Below are 27,944 nucleotides of genomic sequence, written 5' to 3' on the forward strand. Positions count from 1 at the left end.
TAATTCAGACTTAAGATTTAACGGGTACAACGTATTTCGAAGAGATAGAGATGATGGATATGGAGGAGTAGCGGTGATCACTCATCGTTCTATTAAAGCCGTAGTTCAAGAGACGACGAATCGCAATCCCGGTATCGAACTAATTCACGTCAAAATACTAAATTCTGAATATTTGGATAGCATAGTTTCGATCTATTGTCCTCCCTCCGTCACTACTGATCAACAAGATTGGGATGAGCTTTTTTCTATGTTCACCAAAAAAACATTGTTACTAGGAGATTTCAATGGCCATCATTGCAGTTGGTCTTACAAGACAGATCCCAGAGGTAACCAAATCTTTGACTCTTTACTGAACTCCAATTTTGTTATATTAAATGATGGCCGGCCCACTCGGATTAAGTCAGTCAACGGTACACTCCAGCAGTCATCACCCGACATTACCATTGTGTCTTCTGACGTGGCAATTGATTATGATTGGACCACTTTAAATGAAACGTTAGGGAGCGACCATTTTATAATAAAGATATCGACTAGTGCAAATCACCAAACGTCGTTTATCAGAAAAAGGAATTTGAAGAAAGCTGATTGGGATTCATACCATAAAACTCTAGAAGAAAAATTTTCGAGCTATACACTGTCTGAGGATCTACAAGAGTCATACAATGCATTTGTTGGTGAGTTAAATAAAGCCGCAGATGAGTTTATCCCTTTTATCAAAATCAGCCAAGACCCGTGCTCCAAATTTATACCGAGACCTTATTGGAATACCAGATTATCGAAGGCTGTAGCTGAACGTCGCTTGGCACTAGGAGTCTTCAGACGCAATCCCACTCCGGACAATTTGTCTATTCTTCAAGGAAAAATAAGTGAAGCGCAAAGAGTTAGCCGAATTGCTAAAAGTGAAGGATGGCAAAAGTTTTGTTCATCGTTAAATGAAGTTACGTCTACTAGTGAAATGTGGATGCGTATGAAATGGATGAAGGGGCGCAAAGCTGAAAAACTGTATGTGGATAAAAATCGCTCATATAATTTATTACGTGATTTATGTCCAGATTATGTAATCGCTAAACAGCCAGAATTCAACTCTTGTAATTCACAGTTAGAATCGCCAATATCTTTACATGAGATGGAGCAGTGTATAAAGCTTTCTGATACGGCACCAGGATGTGATGACATATCGTTCTCCATGATCAAAAAAATGCCTAAAAATGGTAAGAACCTTTTAGTTTCTCTATACAATTCATTTCTAGCGAAGGGTTTTGTTCCTATCCAGTGGAGAGACATCCGCATCTGCCCGATCCCTAAACCTGGTCGTGTTCCCAACTCTTCTCCGTCCCTGCGACCTATTGCCCTCATATCATGTCTATGCAAAATCTTTCATTCAATTATAAACAAGCGCCTGGAATGGTATTTGGAAAAGAATGATATGTTGTCACAAAATATGATAGGCTTCAGGAAGTGTCGATCTTGTTTAGACGGACTGTCACATTTGGTAACGAAAATTCAAACAGGTTTCTCTAATGGTCTTGTCACACTAGGTTGTTTTATTGATATCAACAATGCCTACAACAACATCGACATTAATGCCCTATTGTCTATTTTAGATAACCTCGGAGCAGGTTCAAAAATCTGTACATATTTGTGGAACTTTTTAAGAGAAAGACGTCTTAACATTCTTGCAGATAAGTCAGTAGTTTGTCGCAATACAGGTCGAGGTCTAGCTCAAGGAGATCCTCTTTCTCCACTTCTGTTTAACGTAGCGACAATAAACATTTGTAAGAATTTTAACGACCGAATTTTCATATCCCAATATGCAGACGACTTTGCTTTGAGCGTGACTTGTGAAGATGGTGACAGGGCTGTGTTGGAATTGCAACCTGCGCTAGATTCTGTGGCTATGTTATTGGATGAGTTAGGTTTGGATATTTCTCCGTTCAAGAGCAAGATATGTTTGTTTACTAGAAGTCGAAATGTTCCTAATAATATTATCCTTAAAATTAATAATACCAACTTACCTTTGGTGGGCAGTATCAAATACCTTGGGCTGTGGCTGGATCGTTCTTTGCGATGGGGGAAGCACATCAATGAGACAAATCAAAAAGTCTTAAAATTCCTTAATGTCTTTAAAGTTTTATCTGGTTCTGGCTGGGGCATACATCCCAAACTTCTCAGACGGTTATATTTGTCTATAATTCGAAGTAGACTAGACTACGGTAGCATCCTATATGATAATAGTTGTAAGTCGCACTTATATAAACTCGATAAAGTCCAGAACCAAGCTATGAGAGTGATAGGTGGGTTTATCAAAACAACTCCTATACATGTGATGGAATCCGAACTTTGTCTCCAACCACTACACATCCGTAGATACTATTTAGCTGGAAAATATTTATTAAAAATCAAGTCATTTCAAGATAACCGTATTATACCACTATTGGAGGAATTCAATGTGTCCCATATTCATAGTCGATTCTGGCAACAAAAGAAAAAGCCCTTGCTTGTCCTGCTTTACGCCGATTTAAAAGACATACCATTACATTCAACACGGCATTTGGAAATGTTCTCTTTCGACACGTGGATTTCAAACATAGATCTTTCTAACAACATTAAATTTATGAAATTAGTATCTAAAGCTAAGCGACAGTACAACGTATTAGAATTAAAAGCAATCTGTACGGAGGTGATGAAGGATTATGAGACATACTACAAAATTTTTACAGATGGGTCTAAAGATGAGAATGATCTGGGTGCTGCTGTTTTTGACCAACAATTAGGATATGGATTTAAATTTAAAATTAATGCTAAAATATCAATAATGAATGTAGAACTTTTCGCAATAGGTGAAGCTTTATCGTACGCAGAAACAATACCCAACAATAAGATTGTAATCTTCACAGATTCGAAAAGTTCGTTACAGCATCTGGCTCGGTGTACTTCGACATTTCGAGGAACACCGACAGCCTACAATATTATAAATTCATTATTGCAGCTTAATTCAAGATCAAAATCTATAGTCTTGCAATGGGTTCCATCACATGTAGGAATTGCTGGCAATGAAATGGCTGACCGACTCGCGAAAGAAGCATGTAGCGAAGGAATTGATGTGTCTTTGCTCCCTTTTTATTCTGACTGCATTTATCTAATTAAGAAGACCAGTCATGAATCTTGGAAAGAGTATTTCGATGAAAGATCAAAGGAGAAGGGTATATGGTATAAAACTATCCAGCCACAGCCACCTACTTTGTCGTGGATTGACAATAGTTCCTTAAATAGACAGGATATGACTCTCATGATGCGTCTTCGTTCGGGGCACATTCCATTGAATAAATTTGCATATCTTATGAAAAAAGTTAACTCGCCTAATTGTAGTGTTTGCAATATACCAGAAGATGTTGTCCATATTTCAATGGAATGTGCCCGAAATGAGGAACATAGAAGAAGACTTTTTAGATATACCGCCACCAATTCTGTCGGCTTTATTAATACTGCGTTGGCCTACCCGCTCTCGGCGGAGGCCATGCAATTGTTACGGTTGGTTAGGACTGGCATTGAGAAAAGACAACAATAATTACTTCTGTCTTTTCTCTCGATGCCAGTCCTATTCCTTCTTTCATATATTAGAGCTATATAGAGAGGCATATTCGCCCAGCGAATAATCTCGTAAAATAAAGATTAAAAAAAAAAAAAAAAACATATTCTATTCAAAGAATAAGATATGCTTAAGAGATTTTGCATGCCCAGGCGTTCTGTTAGAAATTTAAGTAAGTAATAATTAATATAAGTATGTATGTACTTAATTAGTTGTTTCATTTGAAAGTATAAGTTGAATGACCACTTATTTGTAATTTTGTTTAAAGGGTGTTGTCTGCGCGTTATTCATAGTTTAAAAAAAAACTTTGAAGGAAATATTCAGTTTTTGCGATATTTTGGAAATTGCAAGCTGGGAAAAATGTTCCTCATAATCACTACCCATATTATAAATATAAAAGTGATCGAGTATTGATGGGTAGTGACTAGTGACAGTAGGTATACCTACGCAATAACACTTAAAATATGTATAATATACATTATTAAAACCGGAGCTGTAACTTTCGGGTCTATATTATTATCTAAATTCATTAGAATAATTTCTCAATAAAAATCAATGTCATTTTCAATTTATGCTCAGCCCAACACTATATTCATAATTCAGACAAAGGGAGGCTTCAGGCTACAAACTGGTGCAAGTGTTTGAAGTTTTTACGCGTGTTTGATTTCGGTACACGGAGGAATGCATCCCTTAGGAACTACACTGTGTACGTACGATAAAGGGGAAAATAGAAAATTACTGCGTAGAACAGTTGAGTTGCCAACAGCACGTGTGGCATAATTTTCCTGTTTCTCTTTGCACTAATAAAAACCATTAATGCGAAGACTAAATAGGTACCTACATAATGTAATGGCATTTTGAAATATATTTTTTTTCAGCGTTCATAATAATATTTACGAGTAACTTGCTGATTAGGCTAGCTAGATGTGTCCCTAGACTAATAGGCTGACTCACACGGGCCCTTCCTCGGCTGAGTGCGCGCTGTAACGAGACCAATTCGGGAATTTATGACAGAGGGAGCCGGAGCCGGTTTGTTCGTAGTTTTTACGGGTGTTTATATTGGGGATACCTGGAAACACATCCCTTAGGAACTGCGTGCTTTAAAAAGGAAACAGTAAACAGGGTAAAGCTTTGTCAACAGGGGTGGCTCTTTCAAAATGAATGGTCAACAGCTTATTAAGTTAAATGAGGAATATTTTTTGACATGCTTCATGTCTAAAATACTGGTATAGGGAGTCGATAGTGATTTTCAGCAACCCATTCATGTAGAACTCAGAAGTGAGTGAAATTCATCCAAGTTCAAAGCACATAAACCTCTTAATTCGAAAGCAATGTAAAGTAAACTGTAACTCTTTGAAAAAAGCGTCTGTTTTATTAATAACGTGCTCTAATTAATGTATTTTTGTTTAAAGTTTTACTACTTCTATTCTGAATTCTGTGTTCAAAATACACGGTTCATCGAGAATGAACAACGTTACCACGGTAGCCATTTCAGCAAAACAATTGGATTAACTGATTTAAATTCTCAAAGCCGAAGCGCAATTGCAATCAATGTACGAGACAATTAACAGCAGGGCGTTTTGTCAGTAGGTTAATTCTTTGATTAACGAACTTGGGTTACATGTTGATCGGTATCTATTACGGTCGCGCCGTCAGGCTTGAATTCTTCCCACGCGTGACCGACGTCAGCGTGACAGTGTGTGCTAATTAGGCATCATATTGTTCCACCCCACAATATGAACCATTAGTACGTATAAATGATGTATGCGACCTACATCTTTTTCTTCTTCTTCATTGTAGTTACACTCTTGCCAGAGTGGTCGGGCTGTGGCACCCTTAACAATACGTCTCCATTCCTCTCTGATGGCTGGCTTCCATGTGTACTCATGTAAGGGGATGTCCATCGTAGCCCTTACTTGGTCTGTCCACTTATATCAGCGTAGGATAAATAACAGAAAACCTAAGAGATGAAACAGATTTCAGACAGACCGCTGATCGCAACGGACGCGTCTATTCACTCTAGGACTACATAATAAGAACGAATTCATCATCATCAAGCGTTTGATCAGCGCGTGAAGCTCGGGAAAAAATACGTCATGACGTCACTCGCATTTTAAGTTTAAAACGCGTTCAGATAAGCGCGTACGACTCGCTGAAAAATGCTTTGCTTTCAGTGTGTGCAGTACTTGCACTGGGGTTTTAAGCTAAGCGTATGCCGTCACGCAGGCGACATAGGACATCACAGTGTAGATTTTGCAGGGTAGGGCAGTTGAGGTAGACATAGGCCACGAGCGTAATATGCTGCGATGCAGCTAAGTGATACAGACTCGTTCTAGTTCTAGTACAAAGAATAGACTTTTCGGAGTTGATGTGCATGCGTCGCGCAGAAATCTGTGTCGGCCTTAGCAGAGTAGCACAGACACAATGTCTGCGCTACACGTGCCTGTGCCGTAGCTTGCGTAGCAGCTGCTGTCAGTAGCAGTATAATCATGATGATAATATGTTCGTGATTCAGTTTCTCCTTTTACACATCAGTATATTAATTTTAAGCTATGGTGGAAAAATACGTTGAAATTGGCACTTGGGGCTTGTCTGAAGTGTGCGCTCAGTAATAGAATAAGTAGTTGAATGCAAAGCTATTGGATTTCACTTAACTTATTCGAAGTCCGACCTGCAAACAGGTTCTTCCAAAACTACTCTCAAACTATACGGAACTTGACGTGTACTCTACAGAAATGGAAAAAGGGACCGGCAGTAAGTATCAATTAATTTATTATATTTTATATAACTTCTTTGCTGTATTTATGCCCCGGAATTCATCTATACATATAATAAAATTGTAGAAAAGTGGTGTCTGTACAATGGAAATATATAAAAAAAAGTAGCAGGGGTTGTTATTATATCGATGCCGAACCCGAAATTGTAATTTTTTTTTGTCTGTTTGTCTGTGTGTTTGTGCACGCTAATATCAGAAACGGCCTATTCGATTTAGATACGGTTTTCACTAATATATTGAAGTAAGCTTCACTTAATATTTAGTGTTTATTTCATGTCAATCGGTTCATAAATAAAAAAGTTATGTCAATTTAAAGAATCACGGCGAACATTTTTAACGTACAGAGTATATGCTGCCCGAAAAGTCACTATTCCACGCGAACGAAGTCGCGGGCACAGCTAGTTCTCAATAAAGCCAAGTCTATTTTGCGTATGCGTTGCGAATGCTACCTGTCTAGGTGTTTATTACGATGCGGTTGGTTCATCTGGAATGTGCGATCAGCATCTAATAGGTAAAGTGATTGTTAGTTGAAAAGGTGAATGGAATGAATTTATTTATATCATATAGAACAGCAGGTGCCACTTATACTATGTTAAGACTCTACCACCGATTCGGAAAACAGATTCTATCGAGAAGAAGCAAGGAACTCCATATTGTGCCTAGGTACTTTTATATCACAACTTTTTTGCTTTCAAGTCTGCAATGACCTTATGTCCATTGTGGTTGAAAATAGGTTGTGATTAGCACGTGCAGCTTGTATGGAATGTTCGATTAGTAAGAGTAAGTTTTATGCAAAGGTAATCTATATAATTAGGGTTCACTCAATTCAGCCCGAAGTCCGAACCGCAAACAAGCACCTCCGAAACTACACTCAAACTGTATAAACTCGTACCTAAGTTAAAGATGTGGCATAAGTTGAAGTATAGTTAGTATTCATTAATTTCATTTTTGCGCCAAAATATTCTACCTAGTTACCTGGCATCCTATCACTTCTTATCGGTTTTCACGCTCGCAGGTAGAAAATACGTTGAATGAATGAACTTAAGTATTTATTTGATATAGGACCGCATGTGCCACTTATGGTATTATGGCAAGACTACCACCGGTTTGGAAAGCAGGTCTATTGAGAAGAGCCGGCAAGAAACTCAATACTGGGCCTAGGTAGTAGATACTATTCTTTCTCTTGTGGTGCAAAATACGTTGCGATTAGCATTTACGGCTTGTATGGAATGTTGGATTAGTAAAGTGAGTTGTTGAATGCAAAGGTAATCTAGGTAATTGGGTTTCACTCAACTCAGTCCGAAGTCCAAACCGCAAACAAGCACCTCCCAAACTACACTCAAACTGAACATATGTACCAAACTCGTAGACCCAAGGGCTAAGGTTGAACTGTAGTTAGCACGAATTAATTTTGTTCTGCATCAAAATACTTGTAGTGCCGAGTTGAACCGAGTTGAATGAGTGTTACGTGTAACTAGTAGTTTTTATATTCGAAATGGCTTATCTAAAAAGCGGGTGGTAAGTCTTAAACTTCTTTCGACATAACCCTTCCTTTTGGCTTTGCCGCAGTCGGGTAAAAAAACACTACCTACCTGGAATATGTATACCAGTACAATATGCACCTAAATGTTTTATTACAATACTCATTCATTTATACCTTCCTTTTTAGCTATTTTGTACATTTTTATCGAATATATTACAATAATATTACATATTACAATAAATATAGGCGAAAGTTTGTGTGTGTGTGTGTGTGTGTGTGTGTGTGTATGTTTGTTACTCTTTCACACAAAACTACTGGACGGATTTGGCTGAAATTTGGAATGGAGATAGATAATATCCCGGATTAGCACATAGGCTACTTTTTATCCCGAAAAATCAAAGAGTTCCCACGGGATTTCGAATAACCTAAATCCACGCGGACGAAGTCGCGGGCATCATCTAGTATTACAATAAAACTTAAAACTAGCCTCGTCTAAATATTGTATTTAAAATCGTGTGGAGTTATTTTGTACCAAAATAACTATTTGATAATAGCTGAGGGTGTGTTACAACAATGCATATCGATCTATTGAGATGGTTACACAAAGGGGAACAGATGGGTGATCGAATTTGAAGGTCGAAGAAAGAGAGGACGCCAGCTGGCCCACCAAGTTAATGTCACAACCATAACATCATTAAAGTTAAACCTATGAGTCGAAATCGTGATCTTAACATATTATCGTATGCGGATGGATCTGGGATGGTTCATTATTATTATCTCAGAAAACCTTCCACTAGTAAAATGTTTGATGGAGAAGTTACTGCCTTCAGCAATGAGCATCACGACCAAGAGAGAGAGAGAGAGGAAAGGTGAATGTTAATTAGGTTTAAGAATACCTATTTAATTACTTTACAAAATTTTATCATAATTTTAGTGTACACCTATCAACGCGCCCGTATCCATAACATAAGCGTACAGGATTATAAAGCACGTGATCGCGACGGATAAAGAGGATTTATTTGGAGATGTGATGGAGAAAATTAATAGTCTAAGCACACTGTAGCTGAGCCTTATTGCATATTCAACGAGTGATTTGCGTGGGTAAGCAATCACTAATATGCATACACAGACCAATTTTCCTACGTATAATGTGTACCTTACGATACGATACGATACACAGTTTTATTTAACAGGGCTCTCTCCGTCACTTATTCCATACAATCGGAGTTCCAATTTCATTTGAATATTAAGCAACCAAAGTCCATGAAATTTTGTAAACATATTCTAGAAACTAATATCTGTACATTTGGTGTTTTAGATTTTTCTAAAAATATGTAGTTTTAAAATTACAGGGGCTCAAAGATTTGTATGTGAATTTTTAAGACCGCGTAACTTTGAAACTCTTCTTAATTTTTTAGCCAGCTAAGACGCTGGCAGCCGTCGTCGTGTGTTGGCAGCTGCTGCCGGGCGCCGCGTGCAGATCCGCTGGAGGCTGTAGTAGTGAGTCGGTGGACGCCGTCGATGCTGCCGACTTTCATCGATGCGCTGGCAGTTGCCGTCGATGGATGGCACACGATGACGGCAGAAGTTACCCCTGTCAACGACAAAATGCAACTCGTCATTAGAACATTTAGCTATACGAGAAGGTACGGAATCTGATTAAGTGCAGCTCTAACATCTTCTCGTATTATTCAAAGAGGCTATTATACTCAATCCTAGAACAAAGGAACGATTCTTTAGCATTATAACGCTGGAGTATACTCCAGAAGCCTTAATAGTATTCAATATTCTGTCTGAGTTTAACAACAAGCACTCAAGTTGGTACTGTTATTATAAACTGGTATTTTTATAAATAATTTCGTGATGTTCGGTCGATAAAATAACTTATAAAATAATAAAATTTCACTACATCCGTTGTAAAATCTAACAGAAAAATGTCCAGTTTCGAGTTTATTTCGTTTACAACAGAATTAAAACGATTAGCGCAAAAATATAGTTTTCTTCAAAACTATTTTAAAAATAAACTTACATCTGAAGAATTTTTTATGGTACAGATTCTGTATTGTCCGTTAAATTCTTACGGCTGATATCAATCCTGTAATCTATCGACAAGTTACTTAGCATTAGTTTTACAGACAGACAAAAAAAAACTGTTTAGGGCTCTATTCGATGTCTCCTTTGTTTCGTAGCAAGCCAATTAATTTTTCTTACTGTCAGAAAGCAATTTGGGCGTTGGATGTAACCGATAGCAATTATTAATTTGTTTACACTTAAACGACTCTACGTTATTTTATAAACAAGTTATTGGTCCAATTAATTTGCCAGGACCTATTCGGATGATTACGCAATCTTGACGATCTCATTTCGAGTATTCTGTTAACCTAAGTTCCAGTTAATTTAGGTACAATGCCCAATATGAAGGCTTCCCGTGTGAAACCGGGGTGGGTCAACAGTATTTAACATAATAATATAATATGCGTACAATTTAAGCATAGTTGTGTTACATAATATTGTGTTACTTATAAATTATCCCTGACATTAAGATTCGAAGTAAATTTAAGAAAAATGCGTTGTTTGGGTCAAACATTTAAAATATCCAAGGAACCAAAAGCTTAATTTGCTATAATCCGCCAAACCAACGAAATCTGTATGGTACGCAGTACCACACAAATTCCACCACCACTCGACGCGCGTTTCGCCCCGACACCGGGGCATCCTCAGGAGATGTAGACATCACCTGAGGTTAGATATTAGTGGGTGATTGTGTTAATACTACGTGATTATGTGTAATTAATGTGACACAGTACCTAAAAATACGTACATAAAACCCGTGTTTACTTTATTTTGCTCGTCTTGAAAGACGATAGCTGGTTTTATTTTTTAAATCCGTGCTTGGAATTTTAAAGAACAACAGTATGTATCATCACGGAATGTTTATTAGCACGTATTCTGTTGGTAACAAAATAAAATAAGTAGGTAAATGTCACTTTCCTATACGACTCACTCATGTAAGTATCTAAAACTCGTAAAATTCTTCGTCCTACATGGGATAGGTACATTCATACTTGTAACTGTCGCTCCTGTCGCGCATTATTTTAAAGTGCTTATTTGTTTCAGGTGATTTTTATATTCTTTTTCTGTTTAATTCTAGCTCCATAAGCTACTTGTATATCCTGACCGCTAAAGGTTCTCTGTGCGCTTAAGAAAATTTCAGGTATGCTCAAAAAGTCACATTTAAGTAAAAATGCTAAAAATAAACTTCTCACCAGTTAAATCGAACTACTTCCAAACTAAAATGATGTGCGGTATGTTTCGATTTTTTTGATGGGAAATACATAAATATATAGCTTATTATAGAAAAGTACTGATGTTCATCTATCTACACTGACAGGTACCTATTTTGTGAAATTCTTGAGATTTTATAATGTGAGAATTCCTCTCCTATCCTATTCTCGCTGCAAAGTAATTTTTATCCTTTGATAAAGGTTAATAGAATTTGTAAGGTATATGGCATTCAATATCTTCTAGTTAAGGGGAAACTTTTACTTTTTTCTCTTTAATTGTGTTAATGGATGAATTGATATTACCTACGTACTTCGTACCCACGGAATTAGAAATCTATTTTAATAATATAATAGGACTGATTAACTAACTGATGATCTATCAACTCATAGTTCAAACTACTGGACGGACCGGGCTGTTTGGCATGCAGATAACTATTATGACGTAGACATCCGTTGAGAAAGGATTTTTGAAAATTTAACCTCTGGGGGTAAAATTAGTGCCGGATCAGCGTGTCCTCAATTATAAGCTACTAACAACTACTAGAATTCGATTTGGAAAGCACTCCATCCATTTCTAGCATCCAAAAGGCATAAATAAAACTGTTACGTTATTCATTTACGTAGGTACTTATATTATTACAAAAGCACGTACTGATGCTTCACAACAAGCAAACCTTTAACACTTCTATTAGGTACTACCTATTCTAAATTCTGTGCTCGTACCTTCTGTAAACTTTAATCTTGTAGTATGCGGTATATCGTGTTCGTTATGTTAGAGCGATGAATGCTTGTACTTTCGAAAAGAATTCTAGAGGTACAAAATATATAAATTATGTGAGTATAGTTTAGTAGGGTAAATCCGGACGCAATATTTAAACAGCTTCAATGCCTGAGCAAAGGCTTTTCCCGTACCGGTATAATGAAAAGCTCTGCATTAACTATTCTTTTAAAAAATACCTACTTTTAGGCAAAGCTCTTTTATATTAGTTGCCCGTAATTGTTCAAGAATTCACTTTGAATTAAATCACGTAATACAAATCAAAGTCGGCCAAGTGCGACCCACGGACTCGCGGACCGAGAATTTCTTACCTCGGAAGGATACATGTAATGATATTGTTGCGGAAATGATCTTCCAACTGCAAATTCGCACAAAAAAATAATTTCGAAGTAATCCTATAAGGGTTCCTTTTTCCTTTTTAGATATGGCACCCTAAAAATTTACAATCCAACAGCTTAGTAGTATTATATTCACTACTGACAAGCGCATAGTCGTATTAAAGATAATTTAAATATATGATTATTTAGAAAGTTTTTTGGGATAAGTTGAAACCTAGATTTATTTAAAAACAGATTTATTTACAGATTTAAAACCTAGTTTAACTCACTGAGCAGTGAGTTGAACTAGGTTTTAAATCTGCTTTAATTCTCACCTAATTTATTCTCACTTTTTATTTCAGGTTGAAACCTGAAATAAAAAGTGAGAATAAATATATATGTATGCATGTATGTAAATGATGAAGCGACGGTTTTTTTGTTCCGTTCGCAAAGGGTGAGAATGGAACCCTATTGCTAAGCCTCCGCTGTCGTCCATCCGTCCGTTGACCGTTCGTCCGTCCGTATGTCTGTCAGCGGGATGTATCTTATGAACCGTAATAGGTAGAAAGTTGACACAGAATACGAGTATGTATCTCTACTGCTGATATAACATTAAACAATAATAATTTCAAAATGGCTGCCTAGATAATTAAAAAAAGATTGTATAGTGTTATATCTTGTATGGTTGCACGTAATCCTTGGTGGGCAAGTCCGACTCGCACTTGACCGGTTTTTTATTTGGTTTGATAATAATAATAACGTTTATTTGGAACTTTATTGCGCACTAGTTCTGGTAGTTGGAAGAAATCAAGCTGACTAAGAACTTTTATCAAAAATGCTATCTTATTCTTTTAAAATAAGTATAATAAAATAATGATAGAATTGTGATACCTCATTAATATCTACATTGCACCCGTGCCAAGCCGGGGCGGGTTGCTAGTAAAGATAAATTATAGTTTAACGAACCAGCGCAGTGATAAATAACGATTAACTGAGTTGGTAGCGTACTACCGAAATTGTTGTATTTAACGAGGTACTCCGATATGAAAGGCTGTCGGGCACAACAGTTACACGGTCAATCGAACACGTATATTGAGCAGCGGGCAGCGGGTCACGGCGGGTGAAACGAACGTGCAATAAACCTGCTACGTGATTTAGCCCTATTTTGTCTTCCTGCTATAAGGGATGCCTAAATTGGTAGATCCCGGGAACATTTCAACAATTTAACCGATTCTGACGTTTGGTACAGGGTTAGCTTATATCCCGGGGACGGACATAGGCTACTTTTTATGCCGGAAAATCACAGAGTTTCCACGGGATTCCCAAAACCCCATCCGCTTAAGCGATTTGTATGTTTAGTACCGAGGTAGCTTGCGTCTCTGTAACTGACATAGGCAATTTTTTTATCCCGGAAAATCAAACAGTTCCCACGGGATCTTTAAAACCTAAATCCACGCGGATGAAGTCGCGGGCATCCTCTAGTGCTTAATTAATGAATTTTGTTTTTTTTTTGGACGATTAACGGATAGTACCGCAGAACAGCAACGAGTCACAGCTTTCAGTATGCAAGTGGCTAGTGCCGGTTCCCATATCTTTTTGTGAAATCATGTTTATAATAATCAAGCTTGTTAGGACTTTCAGGCTATGTAAATAAGCACTATGCAATATTTTAAACTACGCGTTTAACCCGATGCAACCCAGGATTGGAATGAATTTTAATATTATGAATCGGCTTTTATTGTGGGTTTTCGATAACCATGCCTGTGCAAATTGCGTATGGAGTTTCAAACTTTATTTTATAATAAAAAATATCAGCTTTCCAAACGCTAAAACAAAATATTTGTAAGCTCTACAAAGGCTCAAACCATCCAAGTGTGGTCAGGCTCACCCATCGAGGGTTTTGTAGCTTTGAAAGAAACATATAAATAGTTACTTGGTTCAATTAATCTTTTGTCTCAAAATCAAAATCTTTTATTTGAGACCGCAAAACTGAGTTTCTACAGTTTCTAAAAAAATGTGCGTGTCTTTCCTGTTATATTAATTACATCGCTCTTTTTGCTTTGCTAACTTTGGAGATAAGGGGTCGGTTTGTTATGGAGCCCCAGAAATGTGCTCGCTGAAATCTATTTTTGATAGACCCGATTGATTTTGGCGAATTATTTTAGGTCCGTAATAAAACTAAGCGTAGATATATTTTGTGGTAAGAATTCGTTGGAGCAAAAATTCTTTGGTGCTCCGTAGGATTACAGTACGTAATACAAATTAACATTTACTAATTCCCACTTCACGTGCGGTGTATGTTGTAACTTGTACTTTTCTTTTCTAATAAATTTCAACTTGTTGGAGCAAGGCTCGCCACGCTATGTACCTGGCGCAATACAATTATTTGTTTCAGTCTTTGGCCCCTGTACGCGTATTACAATGTATTAAAAAGTTTATTCTGTTAAGGCAACTGGTTCAAAAGTTTTATTGGAATAAAATTGAATTTATTTCGACTACCCGTGTGCATTAACTTTTTATTGGTGAGACAATAACAGCGAAACTTGAAATTTATAATAAAAACATCTTATTTACCAAAATCTCACGAGTCAGAAAAATAGACTCGGTGGGCAATGACCGCCGGCTAGATGTCGGGTGTCTCTCTTAAGGATAGAATTCGCAAAACTTGATATAGCCCAGAGAATGCCCACAACCGATGGGTGCTGAAGCAGACGCGTTCTGGGGTGGAAACGACGTACCGGTAAGCGTAGTGTGCTACGATATTTAGCCTGCTAAACCGACGGCCTTCAAGAGGTGACGGGAACTGGATGGAAGTAGTGTCGAACTTGGATAAAGGCCGTATCTACTCGTGGTAGCACTCTCTCGCCATACACAGTGGGCGCATAGAGGCCGATGAGTAGTTTTCCAGTAATTTTGAAGGAACCGATGACAAACATATACACATAGACTGCTAAGCTCATAACCCGCTCGTGCTCGGGAAACTAAACAAGAATACAAAGCTCAGACGAAGCGAATCATTTGTAAAATGAACTTGTTTTAGCTTAGAGCAGAGCATTTGATCGTGGTCAAAAAATTTACGAGCTCGCGTCAAAGGTACCTATGAGGTAATATACCTTCGATGTTTGAGCACTTGGTAAGTTCATTAGTAATCGCGATTAGTGGAATACGACTTTTAGGAACGTGTTTTCTTCGGCCTAGTAAAAGATTACAACTTTGCTACGCCGTAGCTGCGACACCGTAGCAAACAAGTGTATCATTGTATCTAGCTGAATAAAATCAACAAATCATATAATTTCAATTAACTAAATATCTTCACGTTAGTCGAACGACCAGTTTGGCTTAGAAATAAAGATTTTGTCGTTTCACAATTTGTAAATAAAACCGGTCATGAGTGAGTCAGCCAAACCGAGGCAATAAACAACAAAATTCTTATGAATCTATGATCAATTCGAATAGGAAAAAATAGGTATATATGCGTGAAATTGTTGTTGTGTGTTCTAAGTTCCTATGTAGCTATTTATGTTTCCGTTATTTTTCTGTCAGTGTGCATGTCAGCTTTGAGATCTAAAGTTTTAGCAGTTAGTTTTTACCCGACTTTTTTAGAAAGGAAGGGTTATGATTTTAGCAGTCTATGTATGTATGTAAATATATTATGTATGTATGTTTGTATCCAGATTCTTTGTGTTCCACCGTAGCGCCTAAACTACTGGACCGATTTTAATGAATGAAGTGTCAATCGATTCTTTGTAATGACCTGGGTGACATACGCTATACTTTATACGAAAAAAAATCGGCCTGACGGAAGTTACATCAAAAAAAGTGAGGGTCTCAAATTTTTTTTTATTGCTATTGTGTCGAGTGGGATGTCCAACGAAAGAGGAAAAAATTCTGAGTTCATAAATATAAATATATTTATTATTAAAATATACCAAGCGACAGAAACCCCATTTTACTAAAATTAAATTCGTTTCGATTAGACATAACAGATGGCGCCAATAGCTGCTTACAACGCATAGCTCATAGAATTCCTCATATAGTACATTGATACGTACGTTGATACAGCTGTTCTTGCACCCTATTAATTCAATAATATCACAAATTAATATTAATATATTATATAATACTATATTAATATGAAATAGGATACATTGGTTTAAAAGTATGGATTTAGCAGCGTTATCTGATGATGTTGTAGATCTGAACAACTGCGCTATAAATACTACTATATGTACGATAATTCTGCTGAGTGTTTCTCCTTAAAAACAAATTGAAATAAAATTAATAAATAGGTTATTAAATGTGGAAATTTTAGATTTTGTCTAAAACAATTTTCTTAAATTCAGCATATTATAATCAAACATTCTGATAGCAATCGCTGAAGTGGAAAATCCGACGTAGCGTGACCAAATATACCTCGTCAACCTAACATTATGCGAAATGAGAAAGTCCAAATGAGTCCCCTAATGTAATGGCGGCTTATTATTTCTTGAAATAGCATTATTGGCAGCGGGACACGAAAGAATTTAACTAGCTAAACAAAAAACGATACGGCCCACGTAAATGGGGCAATGATCCTACAGTTACATTTTGGAACATAGCCATAATAAAATCCAAGTAAAAGAATAATATTATTTATTTATATTGAAGAACTAAGGCGATTTAACGTAAAGCTTTACATTTCTCGGCGATTTTATTTTTACTTAGATTAAAAGAGATTTTTTATCCTAATGCTTGTAGGTTTGCCCCGGAGGACTGTAAAGGAAGATTAATAAAAAATTTTCAAAAGAAAAATAAAACCGACTTCAAAAACCAAAAATACTAAAAAGTAGAAAATAATTTTTGTTTAGCTACACATGTAATGTACCTAGGTATGAAGTCGAGCGAGCATATTATAAAACAAAATTAGAAATCCAAGAGTGAAGCTCGCCCGACTTCACACCTAGGTACATTACATGTGTAGCTAAACAAAAATTGTTTTCTACTTTTTAGTATTTTTGGTTTTTGAAGTCGGTTTTATTTTTCTTTTGAAAATTTTTTATTTCACAATTTTTAGTGGCCCCACTGTACTATAATATGCTATGCCCAGTTAAAACCCTACTGTTTACTAAGCTATTACAGTGATCGCGAGCAATTTGCTCTTATCCATTGAGGAGTTCTGTTCTCCATCTCCGAAGATATTCATCAGATCTTCACCAAATTTATATGGGACCACCTGCAAAGTATACCCTTTCAAACAAAAAAAAAAATTCCAAATCGGTCCAGGGGTCTTTGAGTAATCGGGGAACATACATAAAAAAAAAAAAAAAAAAAAAAAAAAAAAAGATCCCGACGAATTGAGAACCTCCTCCTTTTTTGGAAGTCGGTTAAAAAATATATCTGTATTTTCGTGACCTTGAATATGGTCCGTTTTTTCAATATTTTGCACGGTAAATAAAAAAAATATTATGCATAAGAATAAATAAACATCTGTTTTAGAGTGTAAAGGTAAAGCCCCTTCATATGATATTCCACTCGGGGTTGTTAGCATTTTATATCTGCCACTCGCCGTGTTGCGCTAAGGTACCACTCATAACGAAAGGCTCATGGACTGGCCGTTAGAGCAGCCAAGCGAGGTAAAGGTGGCGGAACAAAGTCAGCATATACCCCTTGCGTTATCGCATGATTCATACCCGTGTAGATATGGATAAGCGGCGCGGATTCATCGTTTCTCCCCACACATTAAAATCGCGTTAGCCACGAACTGACCATAACAAATGTTTTCTGCTTGAGTACCTAATACAGTATTATAATTATTCACTCCTCGTTCTTATAATATTCTCTCGATCAATGAGCCCTGACAATGCAGTCTCAAGTTGTTCAAAATTATCATCACTAGAATCGATGAATTAATCGAAATGTCGAACTCTTACGGTGTACTCGTAAGACGTAGTAAATTGGTAACTCAATTTTTCGTTGGCAAGTTAGTAATTAGAGTACTTATTCATACCTCCATGATTCAGGTTAGGAGTACAATTTTGACCCACAGGTAAAAAATCCTGTCTTGTGCAACTCATTTTGCTTTTTTTGCAAGTATTAAAACCGTAACCGTAACGTAATTTTAAACACCTGCCATACGAATAGATCTTAGAAAGGCACATGGTGATGTTGTTGATTAAGTTTTAAAAACTTAAAGCAACTTTGCTTTGTATAAATAGCTAATGCCGTGGGCGCTGTGGCAAAGACTGCAAAAATGCAAAAATTCCCGTAGCCCCAGGCTGTGGGTAATAATTCACGCGATCTCGTGCTTTAGCAGCAGTATTTTGCACGGATACGAGCATGTCTTTGGTAAAGTTTTTATTTTTCAATTTGATTTACTTTCAGTGAAAAAATCTTTTTAGTGGTTATCCTTATTTACTACATGTGGAAGAGTAATTTTTTTGTAAGTTACTTCAGAAATAGTAATTTTGTATTGTTGGATCGTACCAATGACATAATGATAAATATAATAACCTAGGTAAATCTATACTAATAAATAAAATTGGAGTGTCTGTCTGTAATTTCGAAATAACTACCTCATATTAAGCTCATATGGTTATTTGAACGATACCAACACTGAATCACACGTTTTTAAAATTTTTGTCTGTCTGTCTGTCTGTCTGTCTGTTTGAAAAGACCGATTTTGACGGGGTTTTCACAGACAAGTAGAGAATTGACCAGGGAGTAACATAGGCTACTTTTTTAACTGACTTTCAAAAAGGGAGTTGTGTTTTTCTACCTATGTACACCGAAATCTCCGAGATTTCTGAACCGATTTGCGTCATTTCTTTTTTAATCGATAGAGGAACTTCGCGACATTGTTTCATAAAAAATTTGGAGTCCAACTCTTTAATCCTGATGCTGCAGGGGATCTGACCAATCCACGCGGGCGAAGGTGCGGGCATCAGCTAGTCTAAAATAGGTCTAGAGCTACCTATATACTTATTATACCTGAGTTGATAAGGAAGGCAGAGGACCGATCTGACTTTTAGTTGGAACTAGTTTTTAGGAGTTAAAACTAGCTGTGACGAAGTTTTCCAGTTAGAATTAGATTTTACCAAGTAAAATGGACTTAAACTGATACCGAAAACTGTAATAATATACGGATTTTAGTGGCAAAATTACATGAAAAATAGAAAAATACATAAATCGATTAAAATTTTCTAGATGGACATAAAAAGTCTATTTTATCGTAATTCGTATCGTTCGTTGTAGCGATCAACTTCATATTATTTCCGCGCGACCAGTCTCAAGTGTGACCTAACGCTTACGTGTTGAAGACTTGATAATGATAACGAGCAAGCTTACGTGATCGGAAAGTCCATTTTGCATTGTAGCGAGATAAGTTTGTGTTTGTCACTGCTGTCTGTTGTTTGTTCTAATTTCAATATTATAATATATATTATTTACTAACATTATAAATGCTAAAGTATGTCTGTGTATTACCTTTTCATAGCTTATTACCCGACTACGGCAAAGCCAAAAGGGAGGGTTATGACTTTAGCTGTCTATGTATGTATGTTTGTATCAGATTCTGTGTGTTCCACCGTAGCGCCTAAATTACTGGGTTGATTTTGATGAATGAGGTAATAATTATAGTCCGGGTGACATAGACTACATTTTCATGGAAAAGTTGACCTGACGGAAGTTACATCCAAAAAACCGACGGTCCGACGGAGTTATGGAGTAAAATCGATGAAAAATTTCATCCCATATCCTGAAGAATTCCTTATTTTTCGGGATAAAAACTATCCTATATTATGTCAACCCAGAGTATCAGCTACCACTGTACCTAAATCCGTACAGTAGCGTTATGCGCGTACAGAGAGACAGACAAAAATTCCAAAAAAAATGTTTTGGCGTCACATCAACAATAATAATGTTTCCTCCTATTAACATTTTCAAAATATATATTGTTTTAATGTACAGGAATTGTCCAGTTATAATTAATATATAAGTATATATAAAAAGCAGTAATTTTTGAAAATATTGTTATATAAAAATATACAAAATGCGACATCACAATAATTATGAACTTAAAACAATACAAATACATGCTCTAAAAATCTGTATGATTAAAAACATGTCTAAAAGGTACCCGTACAATAGCACTGAACTGGGCTTCATTAATTAGAGCGTACATTTTAAAAGATCTATAGAACTAAAAATGTGTGTATGTATATACGTTATTGCACCACAAAACACAAATGACAGGTTACATAAAAGAAAACTTAAAAAGGTACAGTCAAAGGCCGTAAGTCGTTTAGCACCTTGATGATCATAATATTCCCGTGGCACGGTTATGTAATGCACGTGCGTGTGGCGTGTTTATTGAAAATGGTCATAAGTGCGACAGGTTTTTGATGCAATAGTTGCGAATGTACCTTAGGCAGCCTTGTTTAATCCCCATGTTGAATACTCTACTATAATATAGAATTAAAAAACAAAAGACAGTATATAGCCCACAAGTCAGATAACTCTGACTCCACGCGATAAGTATTGTCTGTATTATTTTTGAAATCGACCCCTCGAATTTTTTTTAAAAGTACGTGTACCTAGTACATTTTTTAAGAAACAAGCCATTCAGCATTCTGGCTGCTTAATATTATTGTTCGGATATACTTATTAGTTACTATATTTTAGTACTGCTTTATTATCGATAAAGTCAGCGATATAAATGTTTTACTGGAAATTACAGGATGTAATTAGAATGCTCGCAAAAACTAAGAGCTGTTATTTATACTATCTAAACACAATCCAATAACAATACCATTTGCCTTATACTTGTAGATTTAGTGATTTAGTATTTTCAAACCCGCAATGTATACCTACCTAAAACTGGGGGTCAAAGACTCCAGGCATCTATCTAAGCAACATTCGTTGAACTTAGCGTCAGTCAGGTGTTTATTTGTGATACCTTGCGAACTTTTTTAAAATGGTCTTTTTTTGTGGTTTTTTAAACATTATTTTTCGCATAACTTATCACTTATCAGTAATCATTATTACTATGTCCTTTCTTCGTCTTTGCTAGCGTTCTAATTACACCCTGTATACCCTGAGTCTGTGCCCTGAGTGACGGCGCATCGCGTATGGCGGATTGCGGAGCGAATTAAGAGGGGTCTCTCCGTCACTCGCTTCATACAAATGTAGTTCCGATTTCATTTGAATATTAAGCAAATATTAAGCAAGTCCATGAAATTTTGCAGACATATTCTAGAAACTAATATCTATGTCTGTGGTTTTCCAGATTTCTGTTAAAATATTCGGTTTCAAAGTTACGCGGTCTTAATTTACATACAAATCTTTGAGCCCGTGTAATTTTAAAACTACATATTTTTAGAAAAATCTAAAACACGACAGACACAGATATTAGTTTCTAGAATATGTCTGCAAAATTTCATGGACTTTGGTTGCTTAACATTCAAATGAAATTGGAACTACGATTGTATGAAGCGAGTGACGGAGGAGCCCTCTTAACACGCCGAATTTAGTATGGACCGTGACAAGACGTACATTCCGCCTCCGCGGTGCGCTGTCACTCAGGACACAGATTAGGGGCTCTTTCAAAATCAATGAGGCTGATTTTAGTTTCACGCTTAGTCTGTGACACGATACGCAACACGTGCAAGAGTCACGCAGTGAATTTAAAGCAAATTGTGTGTTCCTGTCTTGTTTGATTGCGGTATTGTGCGATTTACGACCCGGCGCAGTCCACATGGTTTGTTTCGTCTTGAGATTGGTTGATTCTATATTGCTGTTTTATTGTGTGTTAATAAAATATTTTTGTAGAAAACCTTAAATGGATTAAAAAGAAACGTCAAATAAGCTCGGTGGCTATCTTTCAGTGCTAGACACTGAGTTAGCAAATCTGTAGGCCGATCATATTAAGATTATCTTATTAAAATTTATGTAAAATAAAATGTTATGTTTTATTAAAGTGATAAACTTTTGACTTTGAGAATTCCCAACGGCAATGTTCCGCATAGTATCTAAACTTTAATGTTTTCTGGTATCAAATAGTTTATAAAACGTCATAATTGCGTTGAAGATAAACGAAAATAACTCATGATTTCCCCCAAACTTTGAGGCCTTTAAGATATAAGTGTAGGTACGCCCGAAATTAAAAATAAGGCCGTAAGTACAGTGTGTTACGTCAATGTACATCGGAGGGTACGTGTGCTCAAAACGGCCACAGCCACACTAACTTTGAGTAAAATAAAATAAAAACCCGGCCAAGTGCGAGTCAGATTCGCGCACCGAGGGTTCCGTTCTTTGGTATTTTATCGTCATCGATCGTAAATCAAAAACTATTATGCATAAAAATAAATAAAAATCTGTTTTAGAATAAACAGGTAAAGCTCTTTCATATAATAGATACCCCACATGGAATACTTATGTTACATTGAAAATTGAAAATAGATACTAATTATTTATTTGATCATGAACACATTTTAATTTTTTTGGTTATATAACCACAAATTCACAGTTTTCGGATTTTTCCTTTACTTGTGCTATAAGACCTACCTACCTGCCAAATTTTATGATACTAGGTCGACGGGAAGCACCCTATAGGTTTTCTTGACATGGACAGACAGTCAGACATATAGACAGCCAGACAGACAGACAATGAAGTAATCTTATAAGGGTTCCGTTTTTCCTTTTGAGGTCCGGAACCCTAAAAACCTATCAAACGATTGATTTTCCAGCAGTAGGTATACTACAGCTGCTCATTGAATTTATGATAATAATATATAAAATTTAAATTCTTGCAACTATAAAATACAATCTGTTCAAATTACGGCACTAGTGCAAATACCTAGTACAAATACTAGTATGGTGCGTGGGTGCGCGGACCACTAAAGTGGTCCGCGAGCATGCATACGAACATTGTATTTATTAGACATTTTTTTATAATTTTGGGTTTTTAATAGTTTTTGAAGGGTTTTGATTTGTGTATTTTAACGATTCACCAATTTCCACATTCGAGTTTTCGTATATAATCGCATTGTTCTACCTATTTAAGATCTTTACAAGAAAATAAGTTTAAAAAATTAGGATAGACTGACTGATTAGTTTACAAAACTAATTAAAATTGAATCGGAATTATTTTTTGTTTGTTGGGAATCTTTTATTCACCGGTTCACCAAATGGTCCAAGGTTTTATTAATATTATTATACTTACTTATATAGTTTTTGAGGATAATAGTATATTGCATTTTTTTTGTTCGGTGGTCATGTTTATTGCACCAACTAACCACTTGAAAATAAAAAAATTTTGTATGGCGACAATTTTTTTTTTCGGTGGCCATCTTTTTTTCAGTGGCTTACCAAAGGGCCCAAGGTGTCCATATTTAGTTCTAGGACCAGGCCTCTATGACGGATAGTTTTTGAGGGACCTTTGGGTACTCTGGTGAACTTTCCACATTCATGAAGTTTCATAATTTTTTTGGAAGGTCACCTTGAGTACTATATTATACGTGTATGATATGATGAGAAAATCCCATACAAAAAAAGTCTGGAAAACCACTTGAAATTTAAAAATAAATTTTGTACGGAGAAAAAAAAATATTTTGTTCGGTGGCCATATTTTTCATAAGTGGCTCACCAAAAGGCCCAAGGCACAGCCCAAGGTGTTGTCCATATTTAGTTCTAGGACCACGCCTCTATGATTAAAAATACAATATAGTCATCAATCTGTTTCTCATTTTAAAATAAATGTTCACTTTTATATTATTGTCTCGTCATATTTCGTCATAGTAGATAGTAAGTTCAACTGAGTAGGTCTTCAGTGTTTTATTTTCGAGCGAGCCAAGTTTTACTTTGATATTAAATTGTGGTTAAAACGGACGCGTGTTTGATGTATTATTATAATATTTTACAAATAAAATGACTTCGTTAACAGTATTATACCTATTTGTCTGTATTGTTGTTAAATGTTGTGGCGTATCGGTTAAAAATAGGTAGGCATGTGATTTATACCATCAATTTCATTCCATTTAAAGAGTTAAGCTCATTTCAGGCTATGGAATATAATACATATTACAGTCCGGTCAAAATAGACATTCAAGGATACAATAATTCGCATAGAGGTAAAAATTGGTACGAATGTTGGGAACATCGATATAAATTGACTGTGAAAAGTCTCCATTGATCCCAGAATTGCAAAAAATGTATATTCAAGGTAAAATTTTACAAAAATAGGATTTTTGCATTTTCCAGCTAAATGGTAATTTTTTATGGAAAGTTTTGAGTTCATAAATTTAAATGTACTACAACATTAAAATATACCAAGCAATAGAAAAACAATTTTACTATAATATTTCAGCGTTTATTAAGACGATCGCAGTTGGGTTTTAGTTTTCAACTTTATCTTGTTTTTAATAAAAGCTAGCGACTAGCTAGCGCTAGGAATTTTTAAAGATCAGGCCTTATTCCGTGCTTACCTTATAAGAGGGGTATTTGTGTGAAATTTTAGCTTTTGGGTTTAGGCTGGGCATTGACAAGTCAAGTGGGCTGTGAGTGAGTTAAAGACTTTCATTTTTATTGTATGAGATATAATATTAAGTAACCAATTTTTTGTTTACAGAATAGAGCTATTTGAAAACAAAGATATCAAAGAGGTAAAACATAGTATTTTTAACGAATTCGTTAGTAAAAGTTGAGCATACGTTTTTAAATATGTATAATACATACTTTCTCATATTTCCAGATAAATGATGCTAGAAATAAAAGAGACACTTACGAATACAACTACACCAAGAAAATTAAAACGGTAATTTGACATAACTTATTACTGCAGATGCTATAAAAACTCTAAAGCTGGCTTATATTACAAGTATTGATGACAGTGATTTCATCTGCGTGGACTCTTTATTTCCGGAAATATTTTTTTTTAAAGAATAATAGCAAAGTTCATGATGATGACTTTGTGAATACCAGTTCAGCTGTTGACTCGTAAATAAGCTACAAACAGACACACTTTCAGATTTAATATATTATGAATATTTATCTTTGCAGGAAACAACAGTCAATTGGAGTGTAAAGAGGACTGAAACTGGCAATAGTCAAAAAATAATTTCTAATGGTAAATTCTGTAGTTTTTAATAATAACCTATGCTACGAGGCTGATTAAAGCTTCGTCTGGGTGAATTTCGGGTTTTTTCTAAACACGAAGGATTCCACTGATCTCTTAGTATAAAAAGTATTATTATTATGTACTCCACGATACCTCTGTGCTCAATTCCCTTAAGATTGGATCAGCTATTGGCTCATCCGGTAAGGACAGACACACATTCGCATTAATTAATATTAGTAAGAATAGCTTTTTTTATTATGTTAGGAGTATATTTATCTTCGAAACATAATATTATAAAAGGATAAAGTGACTGGCTGAAATATTAACGTACTACAGCTCAAATCCCTGGGTCTGATTTTGCATGTAGGTATCTCTATAACATTTACTGACGAAAAGATTAGCAGAAATGTCTTCCATATGAAGACGAGGTAGGTCAGCCAATCCTTGAGATTTTGATAATGTCTTTAAAAAGCTGTTTTTCATCTCAGGTTCAGAAGCAGTTACAGAGGCATGCTTGAGATGTATTTGCCAGGCCAGCTCGGGTTGTCAGCAGGGTTTAACCTGTGTCAATGATGTCTGCGGTCCATTCAAGATCACCTGGGCGTACTGGGTTGATGCGGGAAAACTAACTCTGCCTGGCGTTTCTCAGGACTCTGCTGATCCGTACTCGGGCTGCACCAATGACGCTCAATGTGCCGCTGATACCGTCAAGGGATATATGAGGAGATTAGGGCAAGACTGTAATGGAGACGGCGTTGTCAATTGCTATGATTACATGGCAATCCACAGACTCGGAGGCTACGGGTGCAAAAAAGACTTGCCGCTTGAATACGTTAATGCGTTCCACCAATGTGTCGCTCAACAGTGATGGGGAAAAGGTCTAATTCTGGAACATTTCATAAATAGAACATAGATCAGATTAAAAAATAAACTTACAGATTTAACAAGGTTTTGAAATATAAGACCCTAAAAATGTTTTTTGTGTTTTATTTATAGAGATCTAGTACATTTATTAAATTTTAAGAATACCTACCTACCTATTTAAAAGGATAATACGTACCTAATTAAAAGCTATACCTAAATAAATGCGAAAACGTGTCTGTTAGTCTGCTAGTTTTTGAGGAGTTTTCGTACAAAATTGCTCAAATCATTTGCTGATCATAACAATTTAAAAATTAGGAGTCAGACTATAAATAAAATTACGGTATTTTTGCGTGCAAACCTATGATGGAAATTGTCACTCACGGGAGGTGCCTGGCAGTACTGAATTGATCAATATTTGATATTGAGCATTGTCGCAATTAAAATGCCATAAGCCTACGTTGTCGTATTAGTTGAATTTTGCGGGCAGATCCGTCGCTACTCTATCCCAGACATTTTGTTATTCAGAAAATAAGACACGTCTGGCTCTACTGGGATCTTGTTCTATTTGATAAGATTTTCCTCATCAAGTTTAAACAAGCTATGCCTACCCTATTCGTCATACGTAGTGTGATGTCATTTATAGAGGTGATCGCATACTGGGACAATAACCGCAAGACCGCTAAATGCACTGAACTCTAGAGCTGCAAGAGGCGTACATAACGTATTTTTCACTAACTAAAACCCGACAACCTTTAATAAACGCTGATTTTTTTTCTTCTCAGTGCGATTAGTCCGAGGACTTAAAGCAAATTAGCTGTTGAAGGTCACTCACTGTTTTGGAAAGACTGCTCCTGTATAGACTAAGCACGAGCAGCATGAGTGCTAGCTCCTAAGCTGGCACTCATGTCTTTGTTATCTATCGGGAAGCGAGGTCGAGAATGCATTTTCAGTTACCACCGGTTCTTACACAATAGTAGGGTTTTTCCCAAAACTATATTTAATCTTATCAAAATAAACTAAAGTTCATTTTATAATAATTGAGTGGTTCTTATTTTTGTTTCTAGTTCCAAGTTCTTATAGGTTTTGTACAAACTATACAAACACGATTTTGGCAAAATATTTTTTTTCGTGCAAAATAAATAAGTATATTTCCGAAACTGTTAGTCCTGTTAAAATGAAATGAAGATTGTTTTGTAGATGTGGTCCGGTCAATATAGACATTTGAAATAACAAAAATTCCCACAGAGTCAAATATTGGTGGAGAGCAGGGGTTTACCATTAAAAATAAAATGTTAAAAATCCCCATCGATCCTATGTGTGCTACAAAAGTTATTCGGGGTCAAAGGTCAAAATTTGAGGTTTGTTGAACTCGAAAACGGTAAGTTTTAATAAAAACAATTTCAGACCAAAGTTGAAGCTGTGCCTGCAAGCGCGGCGTTCGTGTAGCCGTAGCCGAGGTGAGGTACTGGAGCCAGGAGCTGCTAATCCAGTTTTACATTAGGTCGACACCTGGTTGACGGCGAGGCGAAAGACGATACGGTGACATTCCTTTTTAGAGTTGTATGTGTGCTGTCACCTTTAATCTGATTGACGTTACGTCTAATAAAGTGTGCAGTATTCATCCACGTATAGGAATCTTCGAAACTTAGTATATATCACTAAAACCCCTATTTACAAACAGAACTTTTGAGAACACTTTGATAAAATATACTTGATCATATTTCTCAGTGACAGATAAACAGACAGACATACAGACAGACAAC

The 27,944-nt window shown here is 36.1% G+C and overlaps 2 protein-coding genes across 2 annotated transcripts in view; both read left to right on the top strand.

Moving 5' to 3' along the window:
- LOC123867499 (UPF0389 protein CG9231) overlaps nt 1-27,944 on the top strand; it is a 212,597-nt gene that overhangs the window by 113,655 nt on the left and 70,998 nt on the right. The gene's annotated exons all lie outside the window — the stretch shown is intronic.
- LOC123867704 (lysozyme-like) lies at nt 7,076-26,248 on the top strand. The gene is made up of 5 exons (XM_045909882.1): nt 7,076-7,098; nt 24,829-24,862; nt 24,952-25,014; nt 25,260-25,326; nt 25,806-26,248. Exons 1-5 carry the CDS (start codon nt 7,076-7,078, stop codon nt 26,183-26,185), a joined length of 567 nt encoding a protein of 188 aa, XP_045765838.1. The 3' UTR covers nt 26,186-26,248.

This window comes from Maniola jurtina, chromosome 8, assembly GCF_905333055.1.
Source record: "Maniola jurtina chromosome 8, ilManJurt1.1, whole genome shotgun sequence".
NCBI lineage: Eukaryota > Metazoa > Arthropoda > Insecta > Lepidoptera > Nymphalidae > Maniola > Maniola jurtina.